Source organism: Vombatus ursinus, unplaced genomic scaffold (assembly GCF_900497805.2).
Source record: "Vombatus ursinus unplaced genomic scaffold, bare-nosed wombat genome assembly UNPS02014785.1, whole genome shotgun sequence".
Taxonomy (NCBI): Eukaryota; Metazoa; Chordata; class Mammalia; order Diprotodontia; family Vombatidae; genus Vombatus; species Vombatus ursinus.
Window position 1 is genome coordinate 13,829,599 of NW_020954563.1, and position 12,791 is coordinate 13,842,389.

Below are 12,791 nucleotides of genomic sequence, written 5' to 3' on the forward strand. Positions count from 1 at the left end.
AAGAAATTGAAAGACCAGCCTTAAGTCATAATCAATCATTTTTCCTCCGTGAAATATAAAATATGAGCTCCAAGGACCATGAATTATACAATAAAGTATGAAATAGGATCATCCAATCAGCAAAAGAATAGAATACATGTTAAGACTCTGCCCTGTGATATAGACAAGAAAAGGAGTTAAAAGACTGAGATTGGATCCAACAAATATTCAGCACTTACTTTTTGCAAAATGCTGCACTACGTTCTAGAAAAGGATGGAAAAGTTTAATAAGGCACATTCCCTGACCTTACAGGAGCTCACAGTCTCCATGGTTACCCAAAATGAGCGATGTCTTCATTGCAAAATCCTAGGTCCTTTTCCCAGTCTTCATTCAAATTGAGCCTGAGTTTTAATGATGTTACTTTGTCCTGGTTCTCTTCCTACATATCTGGCCCTTCCTTCTCAATCTCCTTTGCTGGATCATCATCAGGTCCCAATCCCTAATCTTCAAGGCTTTATCTTGAGCACTCTCTTCTCTATCTTTTATATTATCTTATGTCTCAATTGGATTACTGGAACACCTCCTCATTGGTCTTTATATTTCCAGTCTTTCTCCTTTATAATTCATTCTCTTTGGGGCAGCTAGGTGGTACAGTGGATAGAGCATTGGCTCTGGAGTCAGGAGGACCTGAGTTCAAATCCAGCCTCAGACACTTGACACTAGCTGTGTGACCCTGGGTAAGTTACTTAACCCCGTTGCCTAGCATAAAAGACAAAAACAAACAAACAAAAACAAATAATCCATTCTCTATACAGCTGCCAAAATTATCTTCCAAAGCACATGTACAAGAAGGAGGAGGAAAAAGGAATATAGATGGCACAGTGACCAGAGCACATGGATTTGGAATCAGAGCACATGCATTCTAAACCCTGCTTTGCCACTTACTGGCTGGGTGATCTTGGGCTTCAGTTCTCTAATCTGTAAAATGAGAAGGCTGGACTGGCCCCTTAACTCCATTTCATTCCGAGGCTTTTCAAACTCTTTGTATTTTCCCTTAGTACTCAGTCCCATCACTCTCACCTGTGCAGGCAAAGAGGATTGGAAGCCATCCTCCTGTGGAGTGGGGTAGAGGAGGAGTGTGGAGTGGCAAGAATTCCAAATTTTAGTTCCAAGTAGAAATCTCCTGCATTTCTTTACATTATTGTGACATATGTCTGGAAATGAAGAGTAAAAGAAAGATCCTCCTCATCCCTTCATGGAAATCATTGGTGCTAAAGTGTGACCCGAAGAACTTCTGCTTTCTAGATGCATGAACTTGGATAATGAATCAGTAAGCCAATCAACAAGCATATATTAAGTGCCCACTATGTGCCATGTATTGAGTTAGGTACTATGGATACAGAGATAAAAAAATTAATCATTTTCTCCTCTCAAGAATCTTACAGTCTGTTGAAGAAACATCATATACATACAAATGAGTAAATGCAGAATAAATATAAAATATTTATTTAGACAAGTCACCTCTTTAATATTATTTCCTTATTTAGAAAGTGGAGAGAATAGCTTGTGCTACCTGTCTCATGGGGTTGTTATGAGAGAAGTATTTTAAAAACTATTAGACTGGGAGGTCCTTGAGAATAAGAACTGTCTTTTACCCTTCTTTGTGTCCCAGCACTTAGCACATTGCCTGGCACATTTTTCAGTGGTTATTTAATCATGTCAGACTCTTCATGACTCATTTGGGATTTTCTTGGCAAAGATACTGGAGTAGTTTGCCATTTTCTCCTTGAGCTCATTTTACAGAGGAGGAAACTGAGGCAAACAGGATTAAGTGATTGACCAGGGTCACACAGCTAGTAAGTGTCTGAGGCCAGATTTGAACTCATGAAGATGAAATCTTCCTGATTCTAGGCCCGGCCACTCTATTCACTGCTCCACCTAGCTGCCTACCTGGCCCATAGCAGGTGCTTAATAAATGCTTGACTGACTGACTGTAAGTGAGTATCAAAGAGTCCAAGATTGGGGGAGAAAGAAGAATTGGTTTTGAGTCCCTACTCTTGGCCAAGTCACTTAACTCCTCTGGGTCTCAGTTTCCTCATTTGTAAAATGAAAGGCTGGTGCCACATCCTCCCTAAGGTCCCCTCTGACTCTAAATCCTCTGATTCATCTAATACAAGGGAAACCCAAAGCCTAGAGGGATTCGGTGCCACACAGACACAAACAGAAGAGACAGGATTTGCACCTAGGTCTTCTGACTCTAAAGCTGAGGAAGGGACAGGGGGAGCTCTTTTTGTTACATCATGATTTCTGCAGCCCTGACCAGTTCTGTGATCTTTAAGGGGAACTTCAGGGATAGGACCAAGCACAGGGTGTTGGAATGCAGTAAAGAGACTGCCCTAATGCAATAGAAGGTGGTTTGGGGGAAAGAGGGAAAGATCCTAAAGAAGGTTGGGTGGGTGGGTGGGCAAGCTTGGATTTCAAAGAGCCTTAAGACTTGACATAACTCAGTCATCATATGACTGGCATGGATTGATGCCAGAGTCATCTTGATCTTCTCCCATGAGACATATGAGTTCCAGGCAAGAGGAGAAAAATAGGGGGAACCATGGCCAATCCCTGCCTTTCAAGAAGAAATTCAAGATGGCATCTGTACTCCCCATCTGTAATTCAGATGCCATAGAGGACTTGCCCATATCCCCATATGTCCTGGAATATTGCTGGGGTTCATGGCTCATCGTGGTTGAAAGAAGTTATTTAAAGCTAAAAGGAAGCCATCAGGCAGACAGCAAGTGCTGACAACCTTGGACCATTCCCAAGGCTTCCAATAGCCAAGGGGATGTAGAACTATTTCTTCACCCCAGGCAACAGCTGGGGGCCATCAGACATTCTCCCCAAAGGGTCAGCTGTCAGGACAGCACCCCAAGGATGCTTGAGGTGGGTGGGCAAAGCAGAGTCCATTCCACCAATTCCATCCCCTGTGCCCCAAAGGTATAGCTGGCCTGGGACCTGCAAGACACTCCAGAGAGGTCATTGCTTAGGAGGCAGCCTTTGGTGCAATCTTAGACTTTTATTTTCCTGCAATATGTACATGAGAAAAGACCCAGAAAGAGAGCAGCACAGGGGATATTCAGTAAATACAGAACAATGGAGTGACAGACAGAAACCTGCCAGTCCTGAGAAAATTTGGCCTTAACCTATGGATGTTTTCTCCTCCAGATACACACACACACACACACACACACACACACACACACACATACACACATACACACCATCCACAGTTTCTGCGTCATTCATTCTCTGTTTTGCAGAAGGAATCTGCCCCTAAAGATGAGTTCCAAGCAAGTTCTCCAAAATATCAGCTTCCCTTTCAACTTACTAGAATGAACATAACTTTGTAGATTTGAGCTGGAAGGAACCTTAGAGGCCATCTAGACCAATCTGTTCATTTAACAGATGAGGAAACCGAGGCCAAGAGGAATGATGACTTACCCAAGGTCACACTAGCAGGATTTGAACCCAAGTCCTCTGACACAAGAGGCAGTGTTCTTCCAAGCTGACTAGTCTTGTTGTGCTTGGTTCACAAAATCAGGACTAGAAGCAGTGGGTAGATAGACATATTTTAGTTCAATGTAAGGACATACTTTTTCAAAATCAGAGCTGCCCCAAAATCCAATGGGCCATGTCGGTAGATAGTGGTTCCCTGTTCCTGGAGGCATCTAAGTATAATTTGGATGGCTATTTACTAGGCATGTTGTAGAGCACATTTGTGATACCCGATCACAAACTAGACTAACTGAGCCAGGAGGTTCCTTCTGACTCTATGAGCCTATGACTCTGCATCAGTGATTTAATTAATGTGGACACGCCATCTGCTGGTGTAGGTTGCAATCCATCTGCATGTTCTCATCTTACCTAATTCTTGCCTACGTATTTCTATAAATCCTTCATTGCAGATCTGCCTAATATGCCAGGTGTTAAGCTCAAATAGAAACGGATCCTTATGAGCCACGTATTGACTTAGAAAACCACAATTTAACATCATCGGTGCTGTATTGTATTTTTACTTATTCCATTAAACACATTTTAATCTTGTTCAGACTTCACTCAGGAGTTTTGTGAGCCAGGAATTTGACATCTCTGCTAGTGGACTTCCTCTGGTTCTCTTCATATTTCCTTGGATATACTATTATTTTTCCTCATTCTCACTGCAAGAGTAGCCCAACTCCTTTTCAGATCATAGACTGATTCCATATCTTTGTAGCATTTTGGAACTCTAGTAGGCATGCTCCAAAAGGATTTGGGCAGACCTTGCCTAGAATGCTCCAGGTGCAAGGCTGAGAGAAACCAAACTTCCACTAGAGGCTTCAGACTTCTATTTTCTGTGATGTTCAGAGGGGATGGTTAAGGACCGGTGCATGAGTAGGAGAAGGCTACCAGGGAGCAGGAGTCGGCAGCGGTGAAGTTCAAGGCTGGTGGCTAAGCATTGGGAAGTCGCTGGATTAGCTCAGGGCCATCGTGCCTGGGACAATTTTGGAGCTGAGCTAAGAGATGGTAGCAGTGATGGCAGGGGACACCAGAGCAAAGGAATGAGCAGATCCCAGAGGGAAGCAAGCAAGTGGAGAAATGCAGATTCCTCCTTTTCACTGATGACCTCAACCACATTCATGCTATTGGGATTTCTGTATTAGTGTTGTGAGTTTATGAGGTGAGGGAGGAAGAAACAGCATACATAGGAGGGTAGACTGTAATTTGTTAACCAGGTTCAGATGTAAGTCCTTCTGTGTTCTGTGTTTAAATTATTGCTGGCCTAATGCTTGCAGAGGGAATTGAAGACCCCTCCTAGTAGAGAGTTAGAAACAAATTCAGATTTTTCCCAGGACCTAAACCTGGGATATGGAGTGAAAAGCAAGAAGCCTTCAAGATGGAAACCATTCTTTGTGAGTCCAAAGCAGCAGTGCTGAGCCACAGGTTACAGAATAATTATCCAACTAGATATCGTCTGAGGTCCCCTTCCAGCTCCGTGTGTAGGATTCCATATCATAGCTCTTCTCTAGTCTTAATGTTCCCAGATCCTTTAACTGATCATATGTTAGGTAATTCCAAAAGCAAGTCTACACCCTTGCCTGGACTTGCACATGGGAGTTTACCACCTAACCAGAAATTAACATCATAGAACATCAGAGCTGGGAGAGACCCTAGGAAGCATCTTGTCCACCATCTTCATCTTACAGAAGGGTAAAGTGAGGCTCAGAGAGGGGAGGTCACATGGTATATTAGTGTCAGAGCTGGGTCTAGAACCCAATCTGCTGCCTCCCACCCTAGTGCAGGGCTCTTTGCACTATACTCACAAGAACCCGAATCATTTCAGTTAGTTTCCCATGCATCAGGGAAGATGAGATGAGCAGTGAAGCTATATCTCAGATTTGTAGGCTTGTGCTGGTTGCCCATTGGGAAAGTGCCTGTTGCCAGAGCAACACCATCTGGGATAAGTGGACAGCATCCTTGGTGAACCAAGGGCCAAGGCTTTGGTTTAATGTATTCCAAAGGCCTGTCCCAGGCGGCATCTTCTACTGTGTAAATATTTATATTTGGCATTTCTCGTGCTGGGCTCAAGACGTCTGTTCTGCATCAGATCAAACCACACACAGATCCAAGTTCAGGCTTCTCAGAGAATTGGAAATGGGGCTGGGAATTTCCAAGGGCTCTATTCATAACTGCACACTCTATCATTGTTGGGAGACTACAATATCCATTCAGTTTTTTCTAAGCCCCAAGGTCTATAAGCCAAGGGCTGGAGCCTCCGCAAATAAGCTGGGTTGCCCCAAGAGAACAGCAGGTTTCTGATATTTATGCTGACATTTGGACCTATAAAAAGTATCATTTTCATCAAAACAGGTCTGTATGTAGTGAGGCACAGCTCAGGTGCTACCTTCTCCATCACCACCTCCAGAATCCTTCCCTTGGCACCCAGATGAAAGTAGGTTTTCATATTTTCCTGGAGCCCTTTGTCTGGGTTTCTAGATCTTTCCTTTATATCCCCTCCCCCTATCATTCCCTAACTTGGATCATACTTATGTCATACCCCCCCATTAGATTGTAAGCTTCTTGAAGGCAGGGTCTGTATCATTTATTTTTCTTTATCGCTTCTTCATCCCAGCACCAAATACAGGGCTTTGCACATGATGGGCACTTAATAAATGCTGAATAAGTGAATGAATGAATGAGTAGGCTCAGTGAGGAGCTGCTGCTGAGAGAGGTGACCTTAAGATTGTTCCTAAGAAGTGCTGTCAGGTCATATTTGCAGTTTGCAGTTTATTCTTCTGAACAGGGCAGGGTGGGACATAGGACGGAAGAGGCTGCTTTTCAAGAAGTGGGTTTCACCTATACAAACCAACTCTTATATAAATTCACACTTGCTGAAATGTCCCCTGTATAAGTAGGGTCTGAGCTCCCATGACTGCTGACATTTATCCCTTGCTCTTATTTCTGTAGAAGGATGTGGTTTTTCTTGCCAGGTTTTTCGTTGGGCACCTAATCCAAACCCTATTTTCGCTTAAAACCCTTTGCATGTGGGTTTGAGAGAAGGTATAAAATGGATTTACTGCTAAGGTTTAGGAAGGCAAAATTTCATTGCAAAGAAATTTTAAGTTTATGTAGGGTTTTAAATTTTGCTTTAAAATGAAATGGACATTTTTTTTCTTCTCAAAGAAATTGATGCCAGCCCAGAGGGAGGTCTCTCTCTCTGGTGGTGACCTTAGGGCTCCATCCTTGGCCCTTTTCTGTTACATACTTTCATCAGTAAGCTGGACGATGGCATACGTGACATCTTTATGTGACAGAAAGCTGAAGGGATCGCTAACAAACTGGAAGACAGAATAGGAATCCGATGCACTACTGAGGGCAGGGGTCAAAGGTCTGATGGCCGTGCCTTTCCCAGGCCCCAGGCAGCACCCCCCTCCTGTTCTTCCTGAGATGCTACTTGGTGTCTTGGTACCAACCAGTGATCAAAGCCAGATGTAGCCAAACAAAAATGAAAGCACTGTGTCTTTAAATTCCTGTTTAATTTTTTCCCCCTGACTACTAGAAAGAATGTATTCCAACTCCAGGCCTCTTAGTAACAGGCTCAATCAGCCCTGGTATCATGGCTCCCTTCTGCCTCCCGTACCTTTATTTATCAGGTTTCAAACTTGATTCATCTGAGGTCATTGGGTCAGGTTATCTGGAATCCAGAATGCCACCCCCAGGCACCCCACCTTGCCCTGGGCATGCCCTGAGCATGCTGCACTCCAAGTACAATACCTTCCATGGGTCATGGGCACACCGGCTTTCCATAGGTCCTGGGCAAAATGCCCCCCATATATCCCAGGCAGCTGCATGTCACAAGTATGATGGCCCTTCATGTATCCCAGACATATCTCCCTCTTGAATACTGTATACCAGGAATATTATCTTCCAGTATACTTTGGGAATAATTACCATTATATATCCTGTTTACAATTATATGTCCTGAGGGCATCATGCCCCTCAGATGTGCTCTGGGCACAGTATGGCTCATGTAACCCAGACACACTGTCTTTTTATATGTCCTGGGCATGATATCCTCTGTGTGTTCTGGGCATAGTGCCTTCCATGCATCCTAAGCACATTGAAATCCTATGTATCTTGGGTATCATGCCCTCTCTATCTAACAGACATAATGTCCATCATATATCCCATTCCTGCATGTCTCCAGTATACTGCACTCCAGTAGGAACTGAGCACAATGCCCTCTCTGTGTGTGTCCCGAGCCCAATGCCCCTCCTGTGTCCTGGTCACTCTGCTCTCCTATGTGCCCTGGAAACGATGCTCTCCATGTGTCTGAACCACAATGCAAACTGTCCCTCTGTGTGGCCAGGCCTCTCTCACTAGGCTGGGCCTATGAAAGATGCGTGCGCTCACAGCACTGGGAAATCATAGAGGAAAAACTTCAATCTATAAATCTGGGTAGATTTTTTTTTAAACCCACGATTCAAACAAAAATTAAAAAGAGGTTAAAGTAGAGTTTAGAGCTGAATGAAGACCTTTATTTCCTCTGTGATGTGACGGCCTGGGCTGAGAAGGCCAAGCAGGCAGAGCAGGCCCCACAGATAAATCACTTTACCCCAGATGGAAGTGACTGCTCTCAGCTGGGACTAAGAGGCTTAATTAATTGAAGGTGTTCTTTCTCAAAGGGTAGAGCTGGGGAGGGGGATGGAGGAAAGGAGGGAAAGTTGGAGAGAGAGTTAAAGGAAAGATTGTGCCGGCCCCTGGGACTGCCTAAGGAGCCAGAATGACCTTTTCCTCTTCCTACTCCCACCCCTTACACTTGAGATTCTGTCTTCAGTGAGTCCATCCAAGCAGCCATTGCCAAGACTCTACTTTTCTTCCTCTGATACCCAATATCATGCATTGTTACTTCACAGTTTAGTTTATGGAAAACTTCTCCATCAATTTCCTCCTTGCTCCTCACAACAGCCAGAGAAGGAAACTGGAAAAGGATTATTCTCCTCATTTTACAGAGAAAGAAACTGTCTAGGGTCACGTGGCTGATCTTAACCTGGTTGTTAGGGACTAACAGTTGGAGGGTAGTTGTTGACTGACTGATTGATGACCCAGACCCCCTCCCTCAGGACTTGCAGGGAGAATTGGAGAGTCAGGATTCAGACATAAGAAAATGACTGACAGTGTAGACCAAATAGCTGAGTGCCAATGAATGGAACAAAAGGTAAATGTTCTTTATCTGTACTTTAATATCCAACTTGGAACCTGAAACTAGGGGAGCATTGGAAGATAAGGTATGGTGGGGACAGATTGTGGAACCTTGAATGATAAATAAGAAGTTGGGGTTTTATCCTCTAAACAATGGGGAGCCACTAAAGGATTTTGAGCAGAAGAATGATAAGTAAAAATAGGTGTTTTAGGAAGATGCCAGTAAACTGTGCAGGAGGATTAGAGGGGAAGAGACCATGTAATCAATGACACTGTTCATGTATGATTCATTCATTCATTCAGCAACCATTTTTTACATACCTAACTTGTGCTACGTATTGGGAAAACATATAAAGATGATTTTTAAAGGATGCCTACAATCATGGACCTCAAAAATTAATAGGATTGTTGCAATAGTCTAGTCCTGACATATAAAGGTCTATTTTAGGGGAAGGGAGACCTTGGAAAGGGAGTATCCAGTTGACTTGGTTACAGACTGGATGTGGGAGAGGGAGAGAAGAGTCAAGATAATATTTCAAGCCTCAGTGACGAGAAGAGGAGGGAAGAAAACAAGCATTTATTAAGCTCCTACTATATGCCAAGCACTGTGCTAAGCACTTTACAAATATTATCTTAGTTGATCCTCACAACAAACCCTGGGAGGCAGGTGCTATTATTACCCCCATTCTTTTGTACAGTTGTGGAAAATGAAACAGTGATTAAGTGATTTGCCTAAAGTGACACAGTTCACCAGTAAGTGTCTGAGGCCAGATTTGAACTCAGGTCTTCCTGACTCCAGGTCCAGCTCTTTCTCTATCCATTGTGCCACCTACTTTGGAGAATGAGGAATAGGGAAATCTAGATGGACCAGTGGTTTGCAGGTGATGATGATATGTTCAGTTTGAGACATGTTAGATTGGAGGTGCCAGTGGTCCATCCCCATAAACAGGTGCAGATGTCCCATAGAAAGCTGAAAATGTGAGGTTTGAGCTCATGAGAGAGGTCAGAGTGTGAAAGAGATTTGAGAGTGAGTTTTCTATACACAAAGATAATAATAAAAACTAGGACTGTGGATAAACTTGCCAGGTAGAGAAAGGAGAGAAGGACTAAGTCTTGGGTCAGTAAATTTAGGAAGCGGGGAGTTGGAAGATAATCCAATGAAGGTGATTGAGAGTGGGCAATGAGAAATCTTGGAGAAGAACTAAGGGAAAGTAACGTCACCACCAGCAGCCAAGGGAGGAGAAGGCATCCAGAAGGGAAAAGGGTAGTCAGTGGTGTCCAATTCTGCAGAGAGGTCAAGGTGGAGGACTTAGAAAAAGGCATTGGATTTGGCCATTAGGAGAATATTTTGACCTGGAAGAGAGCAATTCCAGTCATGTGGTAGGGACAGAAGCCAGAAGGCAAGGGGTCACAGAGCAATTACATGGGGGGAAGTGGAGGCGATATGATGGACAAGACAAAAGGTTTTGCCAACTCTATTATGAATTGATCAAGGGAAAAAGAAGCTGAGAATGACAGCATTGGTGAACCTGATGACCTCTCAGGTCCCTTCCTGTCTCTGAAATGGTATGTGTGGATCATGAAGTGACCTAGGCAGAAGAGTTCTTGGGTTCTCCCAAGGGTTGGTTGTCTCCTCTCTGAATATCCCGCAGACGGTGAAATTGCAGCTGTGTCCCTCTTCAGACCAGCCGAGAGCACTTAATAGGCTCCCTAAATGACCAATTTTCAAAATTGCATAGATTTCCTGCATTAAGTCCCCGGGGGCATGGAGCCACCTCCGGAATGGTCACACATCATTTGATGTAATTGGGCAAATTGGCCGTCTCCGCTCCATAGCTTGGGAGAGCCTAAAAGACCGAGCCAAGGAAACCGGCCATTTACCACTTGACCCTACAGGAGAGGCCACTCCCAGTCAGCCTGGTGAGGATTATCCCAGGAGCCATGGGACTATGGGAATGGGGAGCTAGCCACCTACCCCATGCTGCTGTTGCTGAGCTGAGCAGAACACAGCAGAGGAGAATGCCAAGAAATAAGAGCCATCCCTGACTCTTATGTACCTGCTGCTTTACAATTAATTTCCAAAGGGCTTCTCAACTATTATCTCACTTCTTCCACACAAAGACCCTCAAAGGGAGGCAAAACAGGGCTTATTTTTATAAGTGAGGAAATTGAGGCCCTGGGGGAAGAAGTGACTTTTTCATAATCATGAGAGTTGACATTTTTATATCATTTCAATTTTTACCAAGCAATTTCTTCACAACAACCCTCTGAGGTAGGGAGTTGAAACAGCATTCTCCCCATTCTACAGATGAGGTAACTGAGACTCAGAGAGAATAGTGATTTGGCCAAAGTCACAAGGCTAACAAGTGAGAAAGCCAGCATTTGAAAAGCTGGTCTCCTGCCTTAGTGCTCCTTTCACTATACCACACTAACTTCTCCCAAGGTCACAGTTAATAAGTGACCAATCAAGAACTTCAACCTAGATCTCCTGCCTCCAGTGAAATGGTTGAGCCATGATTCAAAGGCCAAGCTGGGTGTGGACATGTTTCTGGGAAGGCTGGGGAGAAGGGGGAAGAAGGGTGTGTTGAATTATAATTCATAACTCATTTGAATAAAAGGGAATGATGATGGAAATTTCATCCAGTCAGATCTCATGGTTAGCATGGCCACACTGTGGAGGGACTGTACTTGGTGACTTCCAGAATCCCTTGAACCAGGGCTTCAGTGCCAGGGATCACACAAGGGCAATCTTGGGGTCATGGAGATTCAAACTCCATGCCTCCTTGGGGAGGTGCCAGGATCTCCCATCTGGAGCCTTCCCCCTCTCTTAGGGATCTACATCTTGTGTTATTTGGCATTTTCCCTGCTCTGCTGTTCCCTGGCACAGTCCATAACAAAGAGAATACCCCTCCACCACCACACCGCAAAAAAAACCCGATGAAACACATTCTGAATGCATAAAGAATCAGGGCCAAGCTTTTGTCTCCTTGTTTAAAGAAATCATCCAAAATCAATGAATGCAAACTTTTTCCGCTCTTAGTAATATCTGGACTTTCTGTTGTTTTCCAGGGACCACTGGGATTGGATGGCAAGCCGGTAAGCATGGCAGAAACAGATTCTAAAAGGTCATGTTGGAAGCTTCCACAGATCTCCACTCACTGACCTCAAAGAGATGAGCTTGAAACACTGTTTGGACATTCTCTGCTGGACTTTGTCCCACCTCAGAGATGCTGATAGGTTTAGAGAGTTCCTGCCAACAGTGGCAAAGCCAGAATGAACAATCCTATGTTCCTTCTTCATTATTTTCTTAATTAGTTGACTAATAATCAATTCTCCATTATCCAGGCAGGAAAGCCAAGCCCCAGATGTTCCAAAACTGAAGTTTACACTATAAATTGGTTGTGTTTGGCATTAGGATTCATTTTGAATAGTCACATTAGAATGTGGGAGTGTCTGATCTTCTGGGAATTCCCATGCCACTAAAGGAGTCCCACAATGAAGCCCTAGCCCAGAAGCTGCCACTATTTTTTGCCTGGCTTCCCTTTCTACTCTTCACTCTCACTTGTTCTTTATTCCATTCTGAGCATTCTTGAACTGGTCAAAGTGCCAACCAAAATGAAGTCAAGCTGACCCTGCTTTCCCTAAGATGAGCCCATTACCAGATCCTACCTTCCTCAAGTTGGGATTAATTAGTAATTTGTGTTTTAAAGGCTCTTGTAAAAGCATATGAGACCAAGGGGAGAAGTGAGGGAGGGAGAGGGAAAATTTAGAACTCAAAACATTTTTAAATAAATGTTAAAAATTGTCTTTACATGTACCTGGGGGAAATAAAATATTTTTTAAATAAAGAAAAAAATTTTAAAAGCTGGTAACACACATAAAAAATTATACAGAAGAAATCAGAAAGAAATTGAAGAATAGATATGATAACCAGGGCAATCTCAATGTTATCATGTTAAACTTAATGTATATTTTTTTCTTGAAAAAAAAAAAACGTACATATAATAGAGATTCAATTATTATACCAAAAATAAAAAAAGGTTCATGAGGCCTACTCTACCTAATAAACAAAATGATATGG

The 12,791-nt window shown here is 43.4% G+C and overlaps 1 protein-coding gene across 1 annotated transcript in view; it reads left to right on the forward strand.

Moving 5' to 3' along the window:
• COL23A1 (collagen type XXIII alpha 1 chain) overlaps positions 1 to 12,791 on the forward strand; it is a 444,884-nt gene that overhangs the window by 390,839 nt on the left and 41,254 nt on the right. The window contains exon 6 of the mRNA XM_027867027.1: positions 11,780 to 11,806. Coding sequence (XP_027722828.1) covers positions 11,780 to 11,806 — 27 coding nt within the window. The remainder of the gene's footprint in view (positions 1 to 11,779; positions 11,807 to 12,791) is intronic.